At 35.8% G+C, this 27,008-nt stretch overlaps 1 protein-coding gene across 1 annotated transcript; it reads right to left on the minus strand.

Annotated features, from left to right (window-relative positions):
• Positions 1–448: 448 nt before the first annotated feature.
• LOC136033302 (uncharacterized) lies at positions 449–26,060 on the minus strand. Its single transcript, XM_065714073.1, has 4 exons — positions 25,902–26,060; positions 15,721–15,856; positions 6,918–8,232; positions 449–700 (listed from the first exon to the last, which is right to left on the minus strand). Exons 1-4 carry the CDS (start codon positions 26,003–26,005, stop codon positions 543–545), a joined length of 1,713 nt encoding a protein of 570 aa, XP_065570145.1. The 5' UTR covers positions 26,006–26,060; the 3' UTR covers positions 449–542.
• Between the last annotated feature and the right edge of the window lie 948 nt (positions 26,061–27,008).

The raw sequence follows: 27,008 nt of genomic DNA on the forward strand, positions 1-27,008 counted from the left end.
TTTGTATATATATATATATATATATATATATATATATATATATATATATATATATATATATATATATATATATATATATATATATATATTTTATATATAGCTTAAAGCTTTTGGGGGCTTAATTGAAGTTCCGTGACTTAAAAATTATTACATCAAAAATTTTATTATGCCTTAAAATACTTAGAGAGGGAGTATGAGCAGGTTTGGTCTATCTTAATATTAACTTCTATTATATAGTAACAAGTGGATAGTTCCATAGAAAGGCTACATATATTCTTCCGTTAATTCTGAGTATAGTATAATTTGCAGACTTTCTTTAGCGCATTTGAATTTATTGATTTTGGTTGAATGTTGTGCTACCAGCCTCAACGTTATGCATATTGATTTTTTTTTATATGGTTCAAAACTTAGAAATATTCCATCATCTTCTTTGTTACATAATCTACGGTTAAAAGACAAAAGGGACCAATTTATTTTCACCGCGGTAAAATAACAAAAAGAAAGTATAAATTAGCATTTAAGAGACATTTTGCGAACCAAGATTATCCTCGTTTACTAAGTACATGTACCGTTCCCTTGGCAAGTCCCGTGTAAAACTCAGGCTGCCCACCGTTTCTTCTTTTTCTTCTATCCTCCGGCATTTCTTCGTTACGGTAGATCGGGAAATCCTCATCTAGTGCACCCAAGTCGTGTTGACTTCCTGTAATAAAGACTGCTGTAAAAATAGAGTATTGTAAACAGACATATCAGAGTATATGATTAATATATACTACCATTCAGATTAGCCGTTGAGGGGGGGGAGGGGGGCAGCTTCCTCCCATTAATTTTGAAAAAATAGGATTTTTTAAATAGCTTCAAACGTGTTTTAAAGCTCATTTTAAGCGTCAGGTTTGCTCTTTACTTTGGCCAGATAATTTTTTTTTTAATTTATCCATGCTCGTTTTTAACATAAGGAAAACGAGAAAAATAGGGGTCCATATTACACTTCATAATATGTTCCACATTAATATTTTTCAAAATTTACCTTTAGAACCTTACCATCAAGTAAAAATGCGCGGAGAGATGTAGCATAAATGGGAGACAGTAACAACGGCAACCAAAGGGGTAAAATTAACCTTGACTGGGATGCCCACTTAATTGGACAATCTGTCTTGGCTTTTTCTACAATTGGCCATGACTTTGACTTTTCCCACAACTATTCTCTTTTTTTAATTCAAAAATCAACCTTCGGTCTCGACCGAGTCCGTTGATTTTTGAATTAAAAAAAAGGGAATAGTCGTGGGAAAAGTCAAAGTCATGGCCAATTGTAGAAAAAGCCAAGACAGATTGTCCAATTAAGTGGGCATCCAATTAACGGCAAAATTGAAAAATGTTCTATGCTTTTGTTTCGCCACATTTGCTCAGGTCAATTTTTTCCCTGATATTTAAAGTGCTTTTACGTCCTAAAATCTATTAGCTAAAGATTAGATTCTCTTGATTTAAAACTTCCAAAAGCGGAAATGAATACACCATCTACATATGAAAATAGAACAGAAATGGAATCATTGAAGAATAAGAAGGTAGATGTACAGTGAATATAGTTTCCGGAATGAAAAAGAAATCATTGAAAATGAAAATAAGGCTTAGTGCCTTTTATAATGATATTCGTACTATAACTAGATATGTCAAATTGGTTGTACTTTGGTCATAGAATTTGGTAAAGAGGGATCTGCTCCAGGTCACATTTAATTGTTTCAATTTTTATTTCCAATATCTATTTGAAACTCTGATTCTCCTATTTGTCATTAAAATGCCATAATAAGCGCTGATAACATCCCATTCGTTACGTTTCGGATTCACATGCTAACCCATAAATGTAGAACGACACCTGTGTAACATACCGTACTGACTTCTTACTGTTTTCGCTTTATAAATATTTCTTTTACCAGCTCAAAAAAAAATACAAGGTTCTCAGATTTATGCTGTACAAAATGTCTGCTGTGAATAAAATAAAGTGAATCCTGTTTCACTTTATTTATTTTCAATTTCTGTTTTTCTATTGTTATTAGTTTTATCATGCACAGCAATAGGAGATTGAATTTTGCTTGTGAAGGGGATTATAAACATAAAAACAATACCCTCCGAAAATGTATAGACATAAAAACAATATTCATCGTAACCCCCCTCCGAAAATTTATAGACGTAAAAATGATATTCATTGCAATTCCCCTCCGGAAATGTATACCTCCCATACTGTGATTTACACAAGAAAAATCTATGTGTAATTTGTGATTACCGCCAGACCGTATGGGATTTTGCAAGTTCCTTATGTTTCTCTTCTTTGACTCCAGTAAATATCTTAAATTTGAAATTTGGTTTCATAAAAAATGGTTATTTCATGAATTTTGTTTCTCGAATTGTCTTGAAAATTGAGCTTCTTGAATTTTGAAAAAAAATCAAAAGGGGAATTTCTAACCAATACCTTTTTTTAGATATCAAGAAAGATGAGAAAGACAAGAAAAATATGTTATATTATTGTATATTATTTATTATTATTATTTATTATTTATATACTATTCAAAGGATTGATAGAAATCTTGAAGGACGGTACTTAATCTCACACATCATAGATCATAACAAAACGAAAATATGAAAACGGCAAGATTTGTCAGTAAGAAAGTTAAAAAGAAAATTATACCAAAAATCAAAGACCAAATATTATGATTTTACAAACGAAAGGCTTTACCAACAGGCAGGGGGAGGGCTTAGCTTGAACCAACTTATAAAAAAGGTGAGAAAAACATGAAAAACATAAGAAATAAGAGCTATACAAGAACAACCTAAGCGTTGAAAGAAAAAATAAGATCTATCAATTTATGTCAATTCTTAGAAAATGTACGATGGAGGAAGGGAAGTTTACTGTTCAACAACATCCAAAAGGAGGTAAAAATTTGTTGTTTTCAAATTTTTCGGCGAAAATACCAAACCAGTGTCATTAGAGAACACTTTTGAGTTGGTCAAGCCTGTATTATAGCAATTGCACCGCTTACAATTTACATTAACTGCCATGCTCATAGACTCAACCTTGTGTCGGGTGATTCCATTCAGAATTTGAGATGAATGGCATCTCTCATCTCCACTCTTCAAGAGCTGTACTGTTTTATCGTCAATAGCAATACACGCTACCAACTGTTTGTTAATGCCCAAAAAGCCACTGGCACAACTGTTCGTCAGGTGGAGAAATCATTTACTGCAGATGAGCATACCGAAATAGATCGGTGAATAAAGTACTGAATAGATACAACTATTTTGGCAATTTTATCAATTACCATAACATTTAGTGACGGGGAATTGGCAGCACAGGCCCACGGACTCGTAACCTGACTTCAGACATTGAATTTATATTTATTCTCCATCTTGCAGAAAACAGATTTTATACCAAGAACTCTATCTGAGCAGCTGCAGGAGGTAGACCTAGTTTTCTGTAGAGGTACTGGTCTTATTGCAGTCCGCAAAATAAAATCATAAGCATGCGAACCGACGATGGTTTTGATGAAATCTTTCACAAAACAAAAGAATTTTCTTGTGAGTGCAGTCTCACTGTAGAGCTTTCCCAAATTCTCATAATTCTGATGCTTCATGTAAAATACTAAAACATGGATAGCAAGTAGCTTCCTGTTTACGTGATTCCTGTAACTTCCTGTAACTACGTGGACTCTAACAGTAGAAGGAAGCTACTGTAACAGTAGCTTCTTGTAACTACGTGAACTTGGGAAAAAGCAATCTTGATGAAGTGAAAGAACCAACTAAATATTCGTTCAGAAGGAACAATTCTCTCGGGACAGACAGACTGTGTGAAAGTCACTTCATGAATGCTCTTCCACCATTGGAGTCAATGTCTGCGTTAGATGTTGATTGGCCGCACTTTATCAATGCTAGCTGACTAGCTAGTACAGCAGCACATTAAAAAGCAGCTTATATTGACACTACTCTGTTGGCCTCGCAAATAGAGTTTGCAAATAGTTGGCCTCACTCATTAGCCAATAAGCTAATAGATTTCTTTGAACTTTGCGATTGTCTGAAGACAATGTCAATAGCGTATTCCGAAGTTTTGATTACTTCATTACTCTGTCTATCACAACGGCTAGTAATAAGACATTCTTTTTTTCAATAAGCCCGATTAAAACCTAATTAAGATCAACAACGACAGAAGGCTCAGTGATCTGATATTGATATTTAGTGAAAAGACTCTTGTGAAATTGTTGGATTTCAATGCTATGGTTGATATTTTTGGAAAAAATGGGACCTTGTCCATTCCTAGTGTTGCAATAAAACTAAATTACTTTCCTTTTTAAGTTCTCTCTGTATAAATTAAACACTTTTAAATTGATTTTTATTATTATTAGTCGACTTTGGAAGAGACCTTTGCTAACCATTGCGAAGAAATATTGATCTTCAACAACTGTGAGCCGGCTAATTTAGGGTCCTAAGCTTAGAATGAAATGACGCCCCTGTAAGCGAAGGGAATGGTGGATCTGGCTCAAAAAAGCAAAGTGTATACGACATTCACCTTCCCCCACCCGAAAGCTCTTCTACGCTATACTACTGTCGTCTGCCGCAGATCATTAATGACAATTTTAGTAAGCCAAGTACCAGCACTTATATTTATGATTTTATAATGTTTTCTTATTGTTTTTAATGTATTACGTAATGTTTTTAAATTCACCAAGTAGCGTGTCAGTTAAATAATGTTTTTTTTTTCACTATCGCTTGAATAGTACCTTCTTCAATAGCACTACTTCTCCCCCACTCCGATAAAAATACTTTTGCTACGCCCTTCTATTATGAAAAACATGATATACTTTATCATGGAGAAGATTAATTGATTAATTTCTCGCGCTAAAATCTGTTCAATCACTAAATTAACCCTTATCCAATTCCATCTTACTTCTGAACTAACAGTGATCAACGGTGATACTAATATTTTTTCTTTCTTTTTTTAATTCTTACTAAAAACCTTCTGCTTCAACTATTGCCAAAAGCATTTTCGTGAGAATATTCTGCCAAATTCCCTCAGTAAGAATTGGTACCTCGAATCATCCTTTGATTATCAAAGGAATATTTTCTTTTGATTCAACTCGTTTTTGATTATCAAAGAATTCCAGTAACACTGGAATTGCGAAAACTTGATGTAAAAAATGTAAATCAACACTAATTTTCTACCATAATTTGTCTTTAAATTCTTTGCAAGATGAAAATTTGTATTTTCTGCTTTGCAAGCTTGATTCATGTTTGATTATGTGATTCTTGTGTGTATCCTTTTAATACCAGGATAGTCAGGAGGGAGAATAATATCGTATTTTTTCTTATTTCATCATCATCAAGTTGTCCTAAAATTGTTGCATCTCAAAGTGCCTCAAATATGCAACCCCACTTGTGGCGCACTGTTTTCCTTGGTTTTCCTTTGATTGTCAAAGCAAATTTGTTGAAGAAATTTGATTGTCAAAGCAAAAAATCACAAGAATCCCGCAATATTTACTTTAATAACTTACTTTACGTTTAATATTTACTTTAATATTTTTTTAATATCTTATATTTTTCATCAAATTTTTATGTTTTCCGTATTGGACACGTACATGTCCAGTAGCAAAAACTGCTATTTATTCCAAAATTTTTTCCAATAATGAAAATTATAAGTTATTAGAAATTAAAAAGCATTATATGTGAAAACAGGAATGAAATGGTTTGATGTTCTCATTGAAGTAACTCTAATAGCTTATGTTCCCTACGTGGATCATTAGCGACAATTGTATTTATTATTATTGGTGGTGGTTTTATTTGTTTTTTGTTCAGTGTTTTTTCTTTTTATCTTGTGCTGAGGACGCCTAGTTTAGATATAGGCGAAATATCTGCGTTATTTTAGTCTTTTTTCTCTACTGCCCGCAGTCTCGTTTAAGATTTGTTGTGGAGTTTTATCTCTCTTTTTTGTTTGTTGGAAATAGGAAATTTGCAAAAAAAATCCCCCCTACTTCCATAGTTCTGCGCCGTATTTTCTTTGCACTATTTTTGACTGAAATATCTAATCTTAAACAGAAAAAAACTTCGAATTGTCGTCATCATCCTACTGGGCACTGGAGACAATCTATCTGTGTATTCGAGTTGAGTATACACCAGTGTGTTTTTAGACCTTTCTAAACGATTCAATGATTTTCTTCTTTCTTTTTTGGATTCAAAAAACTAAGAAGCTAAAATTACAAATTTAATTAGTACCAGGGTACTAGGATCAAAATCAAACTGAAGTTGCCCACGCCAAAATTCTACGTCAAACTGATTAAGGGGAGGGAGAGTAACCCAAACAATTTTTGGTGAGGTTAGCTTAAGAGTTTTCCAGGAGAAATATGTTTTTATCTGTAGTTTGTGGACATTTTAAGACTTGAAAAATTTCATCTTTAGGAGAGGGGGAGAGTTCAAATTTGAAGAGCCCCCTTGGATACGGCCCTGAGTGTTAGTGTGAATGTTATATGATACATTAAAACGTGCGAGCAAAAACTTAAAGTATATGTTAGAGAAGGAGCTCACCATTTATAGTTTTCCTTTATATAGACCTCCAAAATGCCTCAATGGCTATTTGAAATTTAATTTGTAGTTTAATGAAGTTAAATTTAAAATATTTGCTTTGTTCAAAATTCAAATAAAATCCAAATCAAATACTTAAAACAAAAACCTTAAATTTTAGAACGGTTTATATAGAAATGGTTTAATTTGCCTAAGTTTAACTGTATTTAATAAGATAGATTCGCAAAAAAATTGTCCCCGCGTGTGTTCCTTCTTTACATCGGTAGATGCAGCCCCATTTTTATCAAAATGCAGTAAATAAATTCCAGCGGTCTTATTTTTATAACGATCTTTAGATTTTAAAGCAATATTTAAATACATACCAAGCATTTCTTCGTTGATAATGGGTACTCCTCTTGGCTTTCTTGGGCTTCTCATTTCAGCCCCCATTTCTACTGGCACACTATCGTCTTTCATCGAAAACCGGTGGTTCGAAGCGACATATTCGTACATTTGAGAATTGTTTGGGCTTAACTTGGTTTGTGTCTGAATATATCTGCTACTTTGATTGTAAATCTTATCTTTTTTCTTCTTTTCTTCAATATACTTTATTTTTCCATCATCAGTTAAAAATGGAGATTCTGGATCGTAGTGTTCCATTGTCTGGACGCTTTTCTTCTTTCGATCCTCGTCAAATTGTGGTTCAATTGTTCCATCGTCGTGTATAAAAGGGGCATCAGGGTCTGAAGAAAGAATAATGTTGTCTCGTTTCTTCTTTTTGTCATCATCAAACTGTGGCTGGATGGTGCCATCGTCTTGGATAAAAGGATAATCAGGGTCAGAAGGGAGCATGATATTGTCCCTCTTCTTCTTATCGTCATCGAATTGAGGTTGAATGGTCCCATCATCATGGATAAAAGGATAATCTGGATCAGATGGTAGAATGATGTTGTCTCTCTTTTTCTTTTTGTCTTCATCAAATTGAGGTTGAATAGTTCCATCATCGAGGATAAAAGGATAATCAGGGTCAGAAGGGAGAATGATATTGTCTCTCTTCTTCTTCTTGTCGTCATCGAATTGAGGTTGAACAGTCCCATCGTCGTCGAAAAAGGGTGCGTCTGGGTCGGTAGGAAGTTTTATATTTTCTCTCTTCTTTTTTTGCTCATCAAGCAGTAATTCGGAATTTAAAGCCACAACCATCTTTTCGCTCTTTCTCTTCTCTTCAATATGTGTCTGCGCATCAATTGATGCTTGTGAGTCATCGAATTCATTTACTGCAGCCTTTTCCAATGATGTTCCTTCTTCATTCCGGGAACTCCTAAAGCCATTGAAGGCTCCCACTCCATTTACACCTCCTCCAAAATTTCCGCCACCAAACATTGCTGGACTTTGAGCCCCAGGAATATTACCCATTGGGCTGAAACCACTAGGTGTCATCTGAGACACTTGTCCACCCCCAACCACAAAAGGTTCACTTGATTGAAGCGTATAAGGTGGCAAAGGGTTTGGAAATTGACACATATAAATACTGTGTTGAAGAGAAGGATCAACCATATTGATTATAAGTTTTGACCGCCAATTGTCAAGTAGTGGAGTGTACACAACATTAAAGCGTTTCATATCAAAAACTGTTGGTCCTTCTGCAACTACGTCAATTTCTGACCCAGCTTGTCCGGTCTGCCTTACCCATCTTATAACCTAAAATTACAACCGTAGTTATTCCAGCTCTATTAAGTATAATTATCTTTACACATCTTTCTTAACAAACATGAATAATTAATTCAAAGTAGCTGAACTATCCCAAAATAGCAGTATCTAGGCATACTTAGTATTGCCAAATATCAGTATCAAGTATAGTCAGATATTGATTGTAAAAAACTTGAAGACAGTTGGAAGAACTTGAAGATAAAAGAACTTGAAGGGGTGCTCCTAAGAAATCTTAACCAAAAATGAGGCCATACATTACTCATGAATTATATTTTAATTTCGTTATTTCATTAAGTTTATAGTTAAATTAGCTATGTCTCAAAAGTACATATAAATTAGGATTAGATAAAATAATCTTTATTTTCAAGCTCTAATAGAGCTGAATTTCTTTTATCAAAGTAAAGTAAAAGAAAACAAAAACAGTAAAGACAATAAGATTAATGTAAAAAATTAGTCAACAAGAAATCTATCAAACAAATAAAATGATCAATGGAAAATTAACACAAATTAGTAGAACAGTGTACTAATAATGAGCTTAGTACAATAAATGAAAAAAAAATGAGAGATGGGAGGTAAGATGATATTTGATTGAAAAACGACTATAATAAGCTGAAAAAGACCTATAAAAAAGGATTCAAAGTGTGAGGACCTATTTTTGGATTGAACCTATCACTAATATTTGGTAAAGGATTATCGTACCTGACATATAGCCAATATTTTCATAATAATTAATTCAGTGTCCAAAGAATTATAAATAAGCGGATTATTTTCAGACTTGAGTGAAAATTCCCTTGGGAACAGTGATTTCTCTTATCGATATTTTCATGACCTATATATGATATAGGTCAGGATTAAGCAGTTGCAAAAATAATTATAATTTCCAATATTATAGACGATTGCGTTACGATAAAGGTGAGAGGAGAAAAGTAAGCAGAAGGGTGGGGGAGAGCTGTTTGCAAGAGCCGTGGTACCCGCCGGGCTTGTCCCTTAAATTGCGGGGACAAGGTAGGCATCCTCCAACGCTTCCCTTACTTCTCTCGCAAGTGATCCTTCAATCTAGAGAAAATGGGAATGGGTACTTGGTGCGAAGATGAACTTTTCTACAATCCTATCCTGTGCTTTGTACAGAAAAATCTTGCTAAAGGAGTTTCGCCCGATACGATAAAAGAGTACTTGGCCGATTTCTTCGAGTCTTCTTCTCTTGATGAGACCCGTAAATTGCTTTTTTTAAAGCTTTTTCCGAATGAAGTCCCATCGAAGCGTGTAGGAGCCAATGCTGCATTAAACTGTGCTTCGGACATTATTTCTTCGCTTGTAAAGTGCGATTCCCAGAACATAAAGCTTCCGGACTTTGTTATCAAATGTTCCAGCGAAGTGCCAATGATCCCTGTCGATGCCTTCAGTACCCTCAGTGCCAAGGTGAATTCTTGCCTTGAATTGCTGCGTGATATTGCGTCCAAGGTTACAGAGGGACAGTCTAAGCTTGTAGCCCCTACTCAAAATACGAAAAAGCCGTCCTACGCTGTCGTTGTAAGAAACCCACCCCCGGAGCTCAGCGACCCTATCCTTCGCATGAAGAAGCTCGAAACGTTGGATGGTCATGACGGAATCATAAGTCTAAAATCTAAGCCACATAGCAAAGGCTGGGTTGTGATGGTACGCGATAAGCACTCAGCCGACTCGCTTGCTGAAGCTGCTACTAGCTCCATCCCTGACGTTGGAGCCAGAGTGATTGATAAAAAGCCTTTAGTTGTGGTCCGGGATATACCCCATAATTATTCAAGAGCTGATTTGGAGGCCTCAGTGGAAGGACTTATTAGTGCTAGTCAAATCGGCGACTCTCGTACTTTTCGCCTCGAGTTCGTCGACAAAACCACTCTGAACGCGGTTCTGGAGTCGGGAATCCGTATTGGGTATGAAATTTTTCGCGCTAAGCCCTTTCAATCCATTCCGCGTCGATGCTTTCGCTGTCAAAGTACTGATCACCTGATTGGAGCTTGTCCCAGCTCACCAGCACATCCCAAGTGTTCCAGATGTTCTGGCCCTCATGTGAATTCCAAGGAAAACCCTTGCCAAGCCTCACCAAAATGTGCAAATTGCGCTATGGAACACGTAAGTTTTAGCCTGAAATGCAAAGTTCTCCGATCGGCTCTCAACAACGCTAATAATTGAATGCTCAAACTCCGTTTAGCTTTGTTTCCCTTAATATTAATGGTACAAAAGACAAGGATCTACTGATAAGTGAGCTACTTGAAAATGATATTGTGTTTCTACAGGAGGACCTTCTCTCTAAAGTGAATGTTGATAGCCTAAAGCGTTCTCGGACCCATTATACCTTCTTGAGAGCCGCCCAAAAACCCGTGGAAGACCATCAGGAGGTCTGGCCATCTATTTCAGACACAAGACTCAGCCGATATTATTGCAAAGCGACGCTAACATCTTAGCGATAAAATGTGGTGATACCGCATTTATAAACATTTATTTCCCCTGTAATAAAAAGACTGTGCAGTCATTGTCTAGTTTTTCACAAGCATGTAATCGCCTACGAACACTACTTAGTGACCTTTCAAAACAAAATACCAAATGGGTTCTCTCCGGCGACATGAACACTGACTTATTATCTAATTCCGACCGATCTGAAATCTTTCTCGATTCACTACCTGGAAGATTCCATCTTGCTGATAAAGATCTTCTATTTACTTATATTCACAATCGTGGTGGTCTTACTTCCAACCTTGATCATGTAATTGTGTCAGATTCAACTCTACTTTCATCAATAGTTCATGTGGAAGACTCTAAAATCGACGACGATCATTTACCTATCACGTCCCAACTATCTTGCTCCATGGCGACCTCTGTGCAACGTAACTCTCCCAAGTGGTTCTCAAAGTTAAATTGGGAAAATACCAATGTTCCACTTTATGTATTGACATTGTCCCAGTTATTATCATCTATTAAAGTGCCTTTCCACTTATTGCAAACATCTGTATCTACAACTTCAACTCGTATTATCAGCAAATAGTGTTCTGTCTAAAGTCTGCCGCTAAAACAGCTGTACTCTCCGAGTGCGTGCGAACGGGTACTCGCAATCCCTTTTGGAAAGTTGATCCTAAAGTGAAGATAGCTAAACAAAAAGCTAAGTTCTGGCTCCGTATGTGGATAGCCTGTAATCGTCCTTCTTCTGGTTCAGTACATCAAATAAAACAGAAAACCAAACGAGAGTACAAATATTCCCTGCGTAGAGCGAGACTGAATGCCTGAGATGGTCCTTGTGACAAGAAATCCTGGGATCGTGTTATAAACAGTGTTAAGTGTTCACCTCCAATTAATCCGTCTCTTCGGCTATGTGACTTCGTTTCTCATTATAAAAATATTTTGCTTTCGTTTAATATTAATCTCCAAAATCATTTTACAAAGCTTGTCAACTCAATCCTCCCAATTTGTATCAACCAATCTCAAGTGTTGTCGGTGGAATCTGGTGTTATACTCCGAGCTCTTATGCAAGTGAATAAGTCTGAGTCTCTCGATAGTGATGGTCTTTGCTTCAAGTTTTTTGCTTATGATTGTCCTGAACTGCTGAAGCATTTGCAATTATTGTTTCAGATGTGTTTGGCACAGTCCGTTGTGCCAGATAGTTTTTTGTCCGGTTGTATATCTCCCATAGTTAAGAGGGGTAAGGACCCCAGTGCTTGCTCTAATTATCGTCCTATTACTGTGTCTTGTTTTGTTAGTAAGCCATTTGAATATGTACTGCTACCGGCCATTAACTCCAAGTGCAATTTTACACCCTTCCAGCTTGGTTTTAGAAAAGGTATGGGCTGTTTTCAAGCTCACCATATTGTGGGTCGGCTAATGAAACAAGCTGTTGCTCAAAAAAGTCCCCTGTATTGTTTGACTGTTGACATATCTAGTGCTTTTGATAATGTAATTCATTCAAATGCTTTGTTTTCTCTAGCAGCCTCGGGTGTTAACCTTTCTATTGTTTCCGTGCTTAAGTATTGGTATGCTAATTCTTCAGTTAGGGTGAAGTGGAATGGTACGGTAGGGGAGTATATTCCTGTTAAAAAAGGCGTTAGGCAAGATGCCGTGTTATCCCCGAGCATTTTTAAATGTGTTTTAGCTTCGTGTCTCCAACGTCTTCAACCGTCAATTTTTTACAATTATAATTTAGGCATTAGTCACGTTGCATATGCTGATGATGTTCTGCTTCTTAGCAGGACAAAAAATAGTCTAATTACCAACTTCTACCGGCTTTCAGCCGCACTATCCACAGTAGGCCTTTCAGTTAATGCCTCCAAATGTGAGTTTTTGTGTTTTGGGAGTCCTCCACCAGCATCACCTCTTTGCTTGGGTTCTTCAACTATACCATGTTCAGCAAGTATTAAATGGTTGGGTCTCTCTTTTTCCACGTCACTTTCGTCTACTTGCTCCGCTATTACGTCCAGCGTGCTGAAAAGTATGCGGGTTGGATACGCGAAAATTTCACCAAATCGTGGTCGGTATAACCGAAATGGACTATGCCGTCTTTATTCTAGTTTTTGTGCCCCTGCTGTTTTTTATCTTTCTCGTTTTGCTTTCCTCCTTCGCAAGAAGGATACAAAGAAAATACGCTCAGGATATTTTAAGTATTGCAAGTATTTGCTGCGTCTGCCTCGGTGGTATCGGAATCATACAGTCGTCTCTAAATTTGACATCGTTGATGCGCCCTCGCGACTGAAACATTTATCTAAGGATATATGTCTTAAAACTCGGCAAATGATCGGTGTTTTTGACCCTCTTTGGCCATTTTTTGAATGGAGGTAATTTATTTATGTTGTATGTTGTTATGCTGCTATGTTATTTATGTTGTTATGTTTTTTGTCTTGTTTTTTCTTTTTTTGTGTGTTTACTCCACAGTTTAATGTACTTTGTGGGTTATAAATAAATAAATAAATAAATAATAAATAAGTTATTATCAAGTAGATATTAACTCTTCTCAAGTTGTCTCTGTGTGCAGCAACTGCTTTATTGACGTAGTTTTCTTTTATTGCTGAGCAGTTAAAACACTGAATTTTTCAACCACAAATTGGGTTGAATTTGTTAAATTTAAATTTATAGAATCTAAATTGAATTTATTATTTAAACTTATGTGATCATGAATGACTTGAGGTAAGAGTGGGGTATATTGTTACGAATGGGTTCGGCGATAACTATATCTTTGTGGCAGGTAGAAAATTAGTCATAAGAAAGGGAGAGAGAAAAAGAGAACAAGAGAAAGAGAGAGAACTAGAATGGAGAAAAAGAGAGAATATAACAGAGAGAATATAGTAGAATGTAATAAAATATACAATATAATAGAATGTAATAAAAGATAATATAACAGAGAGATAATCTAACCTCCCTTATAAAATTTTTTGCTCGACTTGAGTCGACTCCATGCTCACGTAAAGATTCAAAACGATTTTTAAGGAAGATCTTTTCAGCAGAATCAGGATAACAAAGATCTTCTTTAGTAATTTCCAAGACCACGCTGGCTAAGCATCGCAAGACGAGAAAAAGATATTAATACAAGAGGAAGAGTCTGCATGTTTCCAGCCAGTGACAATGAAAAAAAAAACCGTGATAACGTTTCGGCTGAGACCTCCAGTCAACAGTCTTTGTTGCAAATAATAAAATAAATTGCCAAGCAGAGTTACGAGGTATACACTAAAAAAAGCTTTTTTGTCTTTTTTATAGAGGGGGGGGGGGGTTAACTTTCTGAAAATGCAAATGGAAGTAAGGTTTGATGCCATCGACTGACAAAAAATAATTTTTTTTACCTTTTAATTTTATTCGGTGGTGATAGCTGTTTAACTATTCCAATCTGGAGATCCACGCTGCTTGTTTTTGTCTTTTATTTCTATTTCTTCATTTTATTTTCTTCTATTTCTTTTATTTCTTTATTTTATTTCTTCTGGTCTAAATCTTTCCCATTTTCAAAAAAAAAAAAAAATGCGAACTTGATTTTTTAAATCTATTTTTGATATTGTTGAAGAGGGGAAACAGCTGTCTTCTCGAAATATTCGTTTATGTTGCAACCATTATTTTCAGTGACCTTGTAAAACCCCATTACCCCCTTATAAAACCCCATGATAAAACTCCATTTTCGCTTTTCTTCTCTATGTGTTTTTTTTTGCGATGAGAAGCAAATGTGGCTTATGAAATTTTCCTCTTTACTTTTTATTAAAAAAATCTCTATGGGAAATATTGCATAGACAAAAAATTGTTTTTATTCCATCAAATCATTTTCTTATACCTGATCATATAAACATATTAGTTAAAATATTCCTTTATACCTACCTTGAACAAAATCATGCCAGAAACAAGAGTTAAGCAATGAATAAAATTGCACTGTGGTTGAGATGTATCGGGTATAGTTGACATAATTGCAATAAGTTGAGCTGAAAAGGGTTGGGTTGCATGTGGATTATTTGAATGGAGGTTGAGTTAAACAGGGTTGGAGTTGCATGTGAGTTGAAATGCACAAGGGTTGAGTTCAACAGGTTTGAGTTAAGTTAGGTTGAGCTGAGTAGGACTGAGTCGTTATGGAGCCGTATACCAGATAAGCACGTCAAATTGACTGGTTATATGTATGAGAATGCTATTGCTGCGGCTAAAGTAGGAAGCAAATTTAGTAGTTCATCTGGTTTGAAATAAAGAGATTAATAGGGCTGTGTCTTATCCCCGTTTAATTATAATTATTTGGCGGGATTTTGTCCCAGGGAACATCATAAGGGTTATGGGGGGATATGGTGTCACATAGAAAGATGAAAATCTCTTAGATTTGGATTATGCAGATAATTTGGGCGTCCCAAATAAGATGATAGTAAGTTGAACACAAGTTGGGAGATTTTGATAGTTCAAGACACAAGAACAGGTTAGGAAAATTAAAAATATTAAATCGCTCAAACTATGAATAAATGAGGAGGAAGGTATTATATTAGGCTAAGTAAAAAATTGATCACACGAACAATTTCACATGAACACACATAATGAGTTGCTAGCAGAGGCGATAGAAGTGGCTAGGGCACATACATGAAGTTTTTAAGACCTCTATTCACTCCAGAAGACTCGTGGTACCAAAAGATATAAAAAATATGACTGAAAAGCATGCAATCTTTCTAATTAATAGAGAATATTTTATATTGTTTGGTTTTCTGACAAAAGTAGCAATGAAGATGACTGTTGACATTTTTTTGAACAATCAGCAAGTATTTAATGAAAATTGGAAAAAGTAAAGAACCCCACCCTGAACATGATTTTGTGTTTTAGTTTCCCCTAGAATCTCCATGTTTTTTAGTGATTGTAATGGTACTTTTTCACAATTTAATATATTTATTGTTCCGCGTATTCTACTATCTTCACGTTTAAGAATTTTAAGCCAAACAAATTTATAAATTAATCCATTGTTTTATTTCCACACATCTCCTTTTGTATAAGTATTTTCAAATTGTTACTTACTCCTCTTCCTACGTTACTTGTGACGCATTCTAGCTCAACCTTGAGTGGCCTAACTATTGGGCGCATGCTTCTCCCAAAGTCCATTGACATTCCCGGGAAGCCACTGCCACCAGGATATCCATTTTGAAATGTGTTGCTACAAAACAAAGCTAGTATTTTACATGCAATTTATTTTTAACTCAGAAATTCTATCATACTAATGGAGGCATTCTGGAACTTGTACTTTAATCCCTGAATAGGAATTTCTTCTTTTGATATTTTTTTTGTTAAGTTTTCTTTCTTTTCTTGTTTCGGGAATACAAACGTAATTGTTGCTTATACTTTATTTGCTCCTTATAATATAGCTATTGTAGGATATTTTTAAAATTCTTTTTATTTTTAGGTCTTCAGTGTTTCATATTGCTCATGTAGCCTTTAATTTAGACTTCAGATAAATGAAACTTTTCTCATTGCTTACCGCTCTTAGACAATATTTAAAAATCTTATCAAACAGTTCGTGGTAACGAACTATAGTAAAAAGCGACGCGGCTCAATAGTAGCCGAAACTCTATAAAACTCTATAATAGTTACATCAAAAGAATCGCATTTTAATTTTGATTTTAAATATATAAGTTTCATCAAGCTTAGTCTTACCCATCAAAAGTTACGAGCCTGAGAAAATTTGCCTTATTTAAGAAAAAAAAGGAGAAACACCCCGTAAAAGTCATGGAATCTTAACGATAATCACACCATCAGATTTAACGTATCAGAGAACCGCTTCAACAGAGGTTTCAAGCTCCTATTTACAAAAGTGTGGAATTTTTTTTGCCACAAGACAGAATGTCGCGAATGACAGAATGACAGAATGTCGCGAGAGGGCTCATTATAACGATATATTAAAAGTTCTTGCGCTATTTTTGACGGACCAAAAATTGGAGAGCTTCTAGTCTCCCTCCCACGCTCATTTTTTCCCCAAATTCATCGAATCAAAATTCTGAGATACAAATTCTGAGCTATTTTACTCAGCATAGTCGAAATACCCAAAAACTATGTCTTTGGGGACGACTTACCTCCCCACAGTCCCCGTGAGAGGGGCTGGTAGTTACAAACTTTGACCAGTATTTACCTATAGTAATGGTTATTAGGAAGTGTACAGACGCTTTCAGGGGAATTTTTTGGTTTGGGGGGGGGGATGTGCAGGATTTTTTAGCATTTTCTCAAAAAAAAGAAACAACGAAAAAATAAACTTGAAAAAGTTTCTTCGAGTGAAACTAAGGAGCAGCATTAAAACTTAAAACAAACAGAAATTATAAAGCATATGAGGAGTTCATCCCCTCCTAATACTTCACTCTTTACGCTAAAGTAATTTTATTAATTTCAACTATTTATTCTACAGCCTCTGTGATTCAAGTGTTATTCTTAAGGAATTGGGACAAAATTTAAGCTTTAGTGTAAAGAGCGAGGTAATGACTTGAGGATGAACCATCTCATACGCGTAATAAAAACATAAAAAGTATAGAAGTTCGTAACCTGAGTTAATTCGTAAGTTATGTATATTTTTGCTAATAAAAACGTTCGTAAAATTAAAATTGCTAGTTGCCTTTTTAAATAACAAAAAATTGGTTACTCCCCCGCTCCTTTTTTCTCAAAATTGTCCGATCAAAACTACGAAAAAGCTATCAGGCAAAAAAAATTAATATACAAATTTCGTTTTAATTATTCTTGGGCAGAGAGCCAAAATCAAAACATGCATTAATTCAAAAATGTTCAGAAATTAAATAAAAAAAGCATATAAATAAAATAATTAAATTTCATATGAGATTTGTCTAAAAATAAGATCGAACGTTTTATTGTGTTCCTAATTTGATTTGAACACATGTCTTTTTGAGGAGTGAGGAAAACATAATCAAGTTTTCTTTCTCAAATTATGTAGTGTTTGCTCATATTTTTGTTTAATAGTTTTTTAATTTATATTTTTGTGTGAGAGTCAAGGCTTATAACCAATTTAATGCAATTGAATTAAATTAATGTAGATTATTAGTCCTTTAAGTTCTGTAACGTACCCAAAAAGAAAGTAAAGACTAAACAAAGAGTTCGAGGCTATAAAATAATAATCAGCTCGAAAAAAAAACAAGTTTGAATTATGTCTTTCAAGTGTAAAAACCTAAAGATTTTATTGCAAAGTAGAAGAGACTTTGTTTAATATCATTATTATGCACGAAGGGTATTTCTGGTGCCATAACCTTCCTTTCTTTCATTTAACTTGAATTTTGATTTTATTTTAATTTGAACGCCAATTCTTTAGACGAAACTCATGATTCTCGGAGTAAGAACCCATGTATTGTATAGAATTTCCTCTGGAGAGGACAGGACCCATACAGTCCCCCAGGGCAGGGGACCTAAATAATGGAAATAACTCATTATTTACAGACTATATATTTCATATCACCTTGATAATATTAGGTATTTTTTTTTTTTTTTGAACCAAAGGGGCTTCAAATCAGTAAGGCCATAAGGCTTCAATGTATTCTACTTATTTTATTTTTATCCCAGATGCACTTTATATGTAACGGGAGGATGCATAAAATTTGGAGGGGGTCATTCGACTGGAAATCATAATTTCTAGTGCCCCTTTCAAGAGCCAAAAGTGATCGAGGAAAACCAGCTGTACTATTTCTCCAAATGCATTTGAGATAGCTATTTTGTTCAAAATGGTCCAAAGATAAAAATAAACAAATAAAAATAAAATATGCCTCCTGGGTTGACATTACCCCTATAGCCACCAGGGCAAGGGTTGTAAGTTATACAAGTTGCCCATTGTTAACATATCAGGTTTTTATTGGGAACGATTGGATTAGCTCCTTTTAAAGTTTATATGGTATTGATATCTATGATAGCGTCGCACTGCCTTTGATATAGCTTATATGAACTTCTGAAAACATGTATTCGTATATTTTTTCGTTTAATTGAAACTCCTCCTAAACGTTCCCTAAAAGTTTCACTTTAATAATCTTAGTTTTACTAGTCACAGTAATCGTAGTACTATTAATAATATAAACATAGCGCCTTCTAGCTAGTTCAAAATCCGCCACAACTTTCCTTGAAAGGTCCAACTTAATAAGGGAAGCCGTTCTTGAGGTATTGGTGTGTCGCCCTTTTGAAAATCTACATGCTCATATTTTGTTTTGATTTAGTTCAACATCTGCTTAAATATTCCCTGAAAGCTTCACCTTAATACCCTCACCTTGCGTAGTAGCAATAGTGGTTGTAGCAGCAGTAGTATTAGTAGCAGCATGTACATAACATCTTTGGTTTTCTTCAGCATCCCCCTTAATACAAGCTGAAAGTTTCAACTTAATACCAGAAATCGTTCCCGAAGCATTGCTGATACAGCCTCTTGACAACCAATATATACATATTGCGTTTGTACTTAGTTGAATACTGTTTAAATATTCCCAAATTTTTCACTAAAACCCTCAAAACAACATCAGTAGTAGTACAAGTAGTAGCAGTAGTTGTAACAGCAATTGAATTAAGAGTAACAGCCTTATTTTTACAAACTGTATTAATAGTAGCAGTAGCAATAGCAGTAGCATCAAAGCAAATTTTCATCTACTATTCATAATACTCTTAGCCTTACAAGTAGCTGTGGTAGAAGTAGTAAAATAGTCGTAGAAGTAGTAAATGTGGTAAAAATAGTCGTGGTAGTAGCATCTGTTGTAGCGTGCACACAGTGTCTTTTGGTCAATTGATCTTCTCCTTTAAGCATTTTTTGAAAGTCCCAACTTAATACCCAAATCTATTCTTGAGATGCGCCCCTTTGACAATGTGCTTACACATGGTGTGTTCTGATTCAGTTCAAATTTGCAATCAATATTCTCTCAAATGTTCACCTTCATACGCGTTGCCTTCATAGTACTGTTACTACAGTGGTAGGGGTAGTAGTAGGAGAATTAGTAGCGGTAGTAACACGTTATTTGTTGTAGTAGTAGTAATAAAAGTAGTGACAATACTGTTAATAGCAGTGGTAGCATGTACATGTTGCCATTTCAGTTGAACATCCCCCTCATGTTAACCTGGAAGTTTCATCTTGATACAGTAAGCCGCTCAAAAAAAAAATTGCTGATGCGCCCTCTGACGCATTTTTAATCTTAACACTCTTAGCCTTACAAGTAGTTGCAATTGAAATTGTACTATGAAAATGTAGTAACAGTAGTGATAGTAATAGTAGTAGTATTCAAAGTGACAGCTGTTGTGGCATTAGTAGTAGCATGTACACATTACCTTTTCGTTAATTGATCTCCCCCTTTAAACTTTCTCTGAAAGTTCCAAGTTATATACAAATCTAAAACTACTATTACTGCTAACAACTCACCGCAGCACCAAGCCACTTGAGCCAATACAGCTGTGCACGCTCCTCCTCCATCCTGACCTATTCAAAGCCTCCCTCTTTACACCCTTCTATGAAATTCCCATTTCTTTTAACTCTTTCTTTACGACATTCCCCCAATTTTGGTAATCTGTCATCCTTCATCCACCGAGCGTGTCCTAGCCATCTCAACCTCTCTCTCATTATCAAACAGTTCGTGGTAGGAAACTGTAGTAAGGAGTGACCTGCGTCAATAGTAACCAAAACTCTAAACGCGCAAATTTTATGCCAATAGACACATCAAAACAATTGGGTCTTTACGCTGATTTTAATTATATAATTTTCATCATATTTAGTCTTAACCATCAAAAGTTACGAGCCTGTGAGAAGTCGCCTAATTTTTGAAATGGGGGAAAAATCCTAAAAGTCGTAGAATCTTAATTAAAATTACATCATCAGATTCAGTGTATCGGAGAACCCTACTGTAGAGGTTTCAAGGCCCTATCTGCAAAAATGTGGAATTTGTATTTTTTGCCTGAAGAAAGATCACGGATGTACATTTATTTGTTTTTTTTTCCGGGACTGATCATATCAACCCAGTGGTCCTAGAATTTTGCGAAAGGGCTCATTCGAACAAAAAAATTAAAAGTTCTAGTGCCCTTTTTAAGTATACAGAAAAATTGGAGGGCAACTAGGCTTCCTCCCACACTCATTTTTACCCAGAGTCACCGGATCCAAATTTTGAGATAGCTTTGTTGTTCAGCATAGTCGAAATATCTAATAACTATGTCCTTGAGGACAACTTATCTCCCACAGTCCCGGGGGAAGGGCTGCAAGCTATGAACTTTGCCCATTGTTTACATATAGCCTAGTATTGGTTATTGGGAAGCATACAGACGTTTTCATGGGATTTTTTTCTCTCGGGGGGGGGGGGGCGGGGGAGAGGTTTACGCGGGAGGATCTTTTCATGGAGGAGTTTATCATGGGGGAAGAGAATTTCCTTGAAGGAGGTGCTGGATTTTTCAGTATTATTAAAAAAAAACAATGAGAAATTAAATAAAAAAAAATTAACTAAAAGTAAGCAGCAACATTAAAACTAAAAGGCAAGCAGAAATTATTACGCGGGTGAGGGGGATCATCCCCTCCTCAATACCTCGCTCTTTACGCTATATAATTTTTAGTAATTTCAAAAGAGCTATATATTCTAATTAAAGGGCCTTTGTGATTCAAGGGTCATTCTTAAAAAATTGGAACAAAATCTGAACTTAAGTATAAAGAGTGAGGTATTGACGAGGGGGCGAACCCTTTCATATACCTAAATAAAATATGCGAACGTAGAAGTTCGTTACGTAAGTTAATTTGTAAGTTACGTATATTTATTGCTAATAAAAACGTTCGTTAACAAAGTAAAAAGTTCTATTGGCCTTTTTAAGTAACCGAAAATATTGGAGGCTAAGCCATTCCCTGCCCCTTTTTTTCTTAAAAATCGTCCAATCAAAACTTTGAGAAAGCCATCTAACCAAAAAAAAAAAAAAAAAACAACGAAAAATTAATATGCAAATTTCGTTTTAATTATTCATGTACAGTGAGCCAAAATAAAAATCTGCATCAATTCAAAAACATTCAGAAATTGAATGAAAAAGCAAGTCTTTTTTAACTGAAAGTAAAGAGCGACATAAAAACTTAAAAAGAGTAGAAATTATTCCGTATATGAATGGGGCTGTTCCCTCCTCAACACCCCGCTCTTTACTCTACTTTTTAAAACAATAAAAAACTTTAGAGCAAAGAGTGGCGCGTTCAGAAGGAGACAACCCCTTCAATATCCGGAATAATTTCTGTTCGTTTTAAGTTTTAATGTCACTTCTTACTTTCAGTTAAACACATTTTTATTTATTTAATAGCTTTAGAAAGCGGGATTGAACCACACGTTATGTACAGCCTAAAGTTTAAAATTCGGTCAGTCTGCCCGGTACCCAAAACAATTCTTAGGCAAATTCTCTGGAACACATCTAGCAAATCATCCTCCGTTTAGTGTGTTTTGATTTAGTACGAATGTCCCCTCAATATTATGTCAAATTTTGACCTTTCGACGCTTATCCTTAATAGTGCTATTATCATATTAGTAGTAGTAGTAGCAGGAGCAGTAGTATAAGTAATAGTGTTGTATTAATAGTAGTAGAGGTATAAGCAGTAGCAGCATTATAAGCAGCAGTAGCATGTACACTTTGCCTTTTGGTCGGTTTCATCTCCCTCATGAGGCTCGGAAGTTTTATCTTGATACGGTAAGCCGTTCTAAAAATTTTACTGATACGCCTTTTTGAGGATCTGTATGCACTTAAGTATATTTTGATTTAGTTTAGCTTTCCTCTCGATAGTTCCTCAAATATTTATGTCAATATCCTCAGCCTTGGTAGAACTCGCTATAGAAGCAGTAGTTCTAGTGGTAGTAGCGATGATAATAATAGTAGTAGTAGTACTTGTTGTAGTGGTACTACCTGTAGTGGTAATTGTCGTAGTAGCGTGCAAATCCCTCACAACCCTTGCCTTGAGAGCTCTGGAAGGGGGGTTTGACATTCCCAAAACATAATTACTGGACCTTTCAAGATTGCTGAACCAAAAAAAAATTGTCTAAAAATTTTGATTGGATGTGTTTCAGGAAATAATGGGTGTGTGTGGGAAGGGAGGGGTGGCTCTGGTTGCCCTCAAATCACTTTGGCATTTAAAAAGGCACTAGAACTTTCGATTTCAGTAAAAACCTTATATGCTCCCGGGGTGTAAATCACAACCCTTGCCCCCGAGCCCTTAGGGTCTGCGTCAACCCTGGAGACATTGTTACATTTTTTTTTCATAATATTCTGGACAAAATACCTGTCTGAAATTTTTGATCGAATGCATTTGTCGAATTTCAATCCAATTAGCCTCCTCTAAAGTTTGTTCGACCTCCCTATCCATAAAAACCTTATATGCCCCGGGGCGTAACTTACTGCTCTTTCCCGGAGGCTCTGGGGCTGTGTTCACTCCATAGGCATTGTTATATGAAGTTTGGACTATTGGAGCAAAATGGCTATCTCAAAATTTCGATCGGATGCATTTGGAGAAAGAGGGCTTCCTCCAAAGTTCATATGACCACCCCTTCTACAAAAAATCTTATATTTCCCTGGGGCACAGCTTACAACCCTTGATCCTCTGGGGGTGTTGCGTCAACCCTGTAGGCCTTATTATCTGATCTTTGAAATATTTTTGGACAAAATTACTTTTTTAAAATTTGGAGTGGATAGGCTACCTTTGGGGAAAAGAGGACATAAGATGGGGGAGGGTTTGTGCCCTCCGATCAATTTTGACTCCTAAAAAGGACACTAGAACTTCGGATTTTGAATCGAATGACCCCTCTCCGAAGTTTATACGACAACCCTTCGAAGAGAACCCTATATGTTTATAATGGGCAACTATTATAACTTATAGCTCTTACCCTGATGGCTGTGATGGCGGGGATGACATCCCCAAGGATATAATTACAGGCTATTTCAACATATTCTGAATAAAATGGCTATCTCAAAATGTTAATAGGATGTGTTTGGGGAAATGAAGAGCGTGGGGACAAGGACTTGTTGCCCTTCAATCACTTTTGATTCTTTTAATCACTTTTGATTCTTTCGTAAAACTTTCAATTTCCAATCGAATGAACTCCATTCGAAGTTCTACGATCACTCCTTCTATTCGAAGTGCTTTGGTCAAAAATAAGTAAATAAATAATGCATTGTGCCCATTTTGCTCTTTACTTACTACTACTACTACTACTACTACTAATAACTCACTGCAGCACCAAGCCGCCTGAGGCCAACACAGCTACACACGCTCCTCCTCCAACCTAATCTGTTTAAAGCCTCCCTCTTTTCACCCTCCCAGGAAGTTCCCATTTCCTTTAAATCTTTATTTATTACATCCTCCAAACCCAGGCAAGGACAACCTGCTTTCCGTGTAGCCCCAGACGGTTGGCCAAAAAGGACAATCTTCGGTAATCTGTTATCCTTCATCCGTAGAACATGGCCTAGCCATCTCAACCTTTCTTTCATTATAGCTCTAGAAAGCGGGATTGAACTACATTTTTCGCACAACCTACTGTTTGAAATACGGTCAGTCAACCAGGTACCCAGAACAATCCGTAGGCGCGGCTCAATAGCAACCGAAACTCTAAAAACGAAATTTTAGATATCAACAGATATATTAAGAGAATCGCCTTATTATGCTGATTAAATAAAAAAAAAGTTTTTTAACTAAAAGTAAGGAGCGATATTAAAACTTAAAACGAATAGTAATTACTCCGTATATGAAAAAGGCTGCTCCCTCCTCAACATCCCGCTCCTTACGCTAAAGTTTGACTCTGTCTCTCATCCCTACTTTTTAAAACAGTAAAAAACTTTAGCGTAAAGAGTGAGGCGTTGAGGAGGGAACAGCCTCTTTCATATACGGAGTAATTTCTGTTCGTTTTAAGTTTTAATGTCACTCCTTACTCTCAGTCAAAAAAACTTTTTTTTTAATTTTTGAACGTTTTTGAATTAATGCATGTTTTGATTTTGGCTCTCCGGACATGAATAATTAAAAAGAAATTTGCATATTAATTTATTTTTCTGGCTAAATGGCTTTCTCATAGTTTTGATCGGACGATTTTGAGAAAAAAGAAGCGGGGGTGTAGGCCTAGTTACCCTCCAATTTTTTGGTTATTTAAAGATGCAACTAGAACTTTAATTTTTTACCAACGCTTTTATTAGTAAAATTATACGTAACTTACGAATTAACTTGAGTAACGAACTTCTATATTCCTATGTTTTTATTACGTATATGAGGGGGCTCACCTCCTCGTCAATACCTCGCTCTTTACACTAAAGCTTAAACTTCGTCCCAATTCCTTAAGAATGACCCCTGAATCACAAAGGCCGTAGAATAGATAGTTGAAATTAATAAAAATTATTTTAGCGTAAAGAGCCAGGTATTAGGAGGAGGTGAACCCCTCAAATGCGTAATAATTTTTGTTTGTTTTGAGTTTTAATGCTGTTTCTTACTTTCAGTTGAAAAATGCTAAAAAATCCTGCATTTCCTTCACGGAAATTTTCTTCCCCCACGACAAATTCCTCCGTGGAAAGTTTTCCCGCATAGCCCCCTCCCCTTAACCCCAACCCAAAAAATCCCCCTGAAAGCGTCTGTAAACTTCCCAATAACCATTACTATGTGTAAACAGTGGTTAAAGTTCGTAAATTGCACCCCCTCCCACGGGGACTATGGGGGAATAAGTCGTCTCCAAAGACAAAGTTGTTAAGTTTTTCGACTACGTTGAATAAAATGGCTATCTTTGAGTTTTGATCCGGTGACTTTGGGAAAAAATGAGCGTGGGAGGAGGCCTAGGTGCCCTCCAATTTTTTCGGTAACTTAAAAAGGACACTAAAACTTTTAATTTCCGTTAGAACGAGCCCTCGCATGACATTCTACGACGACATTCTAGCAAAAAGACAAACAAACAAACAAACAGGCATCCGTGATCTGGGGAGTTTTCTAAAACTCCCCTGGCCCCGTTAACCACTGATGATATACATATACTATTGACCTTATTTTATCAAAACATTAGTGGGGTTCGAACCATCCTTTTCTTTATCATCAAATTCGGCAACCATGATCTTGAACAAATGTGTAAACATTTTCTAGAACCATTTTTCTTAACCTTTGTTGACTAAATTGAAATATAAGAAAACTCTCTTAAAAATGAAATCCGGTGGAACTTGTTGCCCCCCTCTAAAAACTGAATTGGAAAGAAAGAATAGAAATTATTTATGACTCATACCTGTTAACACCTATCGAGCCAAGGGGTTGACCGCCTTGGAAACCATTGCGAATTGTTGCACTTGAATAATGGATGAACGCAAAAAGAGACACTATCTTCATCATACCTGCCTAATCTCAATCATCTCCAGGGACTAAGTACATATTCACCTAAACCTCTTTATTTATTATATCTTGGCTATTTAGAAATACACCTGGTTACGATTATGAAGGTCCCCTATGACACTGTTTATTCAATAAATTAGAAAATGATACCCGCACATTTGAGCAAAGGAATTCTTACTAGGTCAATTTATATACCAGGCATGTATGTACAAACAGGAAGCCTTTGCGTATAATCAGGAATGTAAATTCACAAAAATTGGAGAGTGGGAGGGGAAGAGTAGTTTTCTGAAATCTGGGAGAGGGTAGTTTTACCGTTGTTTTTATTTTTTCCCCCTTGAAAATGCCAAAATAAAATATATTTTACAATGAAAATACCAAAAAAGGTATGTTGAAAATAACGGAGGAGATGTAAAATTTAGTAAGATGCAATCAGCCCCTCTCCAATCCTCCCAAAGGCGTGCCTTTGCCCAAATATCTTCGGACCTCAAGATTCTTACAATGTTTTAATGAGTCCCAATATTTGCAATGATTTCTTATGTTTTCATATCAACTCAGTTTTGCTTTACTTTGTGATTTTTTCGGGATAAATAAAAGAAGTTATTTTCAATATCTAGGATGTGGGGAAGTATTTATAAAGGGGAATACATAAAAAACCTTTTATTCAAAGTCCAGGCAATTAACACCTCAATCAAAATCCAAACCAGTTGACACCCCTGACGCGAAACGTCAATCTTCTCTTCAAACTAAATCCTATGTAACTGCCAGTGAGATGCAGATTCTGAAAGTTCATGTAGAATATCTTTATCTTTTAAGACAATATAGAGAAAGATTCAACCCCTCCAAGGAACTAAGCAAGGGCAAATCGGTTTACTGAATTTTAGCTGTTCAAAGCCTCAAAGGACTTTAGACTTCTTTATAGGACTGGAAATATCTAGCTTCAAAGGGTCAGAACGACTTTCAACATTTTCTGACACAATAAGGCATGGGGGGTACAGGGGTGGAT

This window comes from Artemia franciscana, chromosome 11, assembly GCF_032884065.1.
Source record: "Artemia franciscana chromosome 11, ASM3288406v1, whole genome shotgun sequence".
Classification (NCBI taxonomy): Eukaryota; Metazoa; Arthropoda; class Branchiopoda; order Anostraca; family Artemiidae; genus Artemia; species Artemia franciscana.

Bases quoted from the DNA above. Each gene is read 5' to 3' on its own strand.
- LOC136033302 (XM_065714073.1), bottom strand. From the start codon at position 26,005: ATGATGAAGATAGTGTCTCTTTTTGCGTTCATCCATTATTCAAGTGCA. The intron at 15,857-25,901 runs GTATGAGTCATA...TTTGTTTTGTAG, and splicing joins GGCTCGATAGGTGTTAACAG to CAACACATTTCAAAATGGAT. The intron at 701-6,917 runs GTATGTATTTAA...TCTTTATTACAG, and splicing joins TATCAACGAAGAAATGCTTG to GAAGTCAACACGACTTGGGT.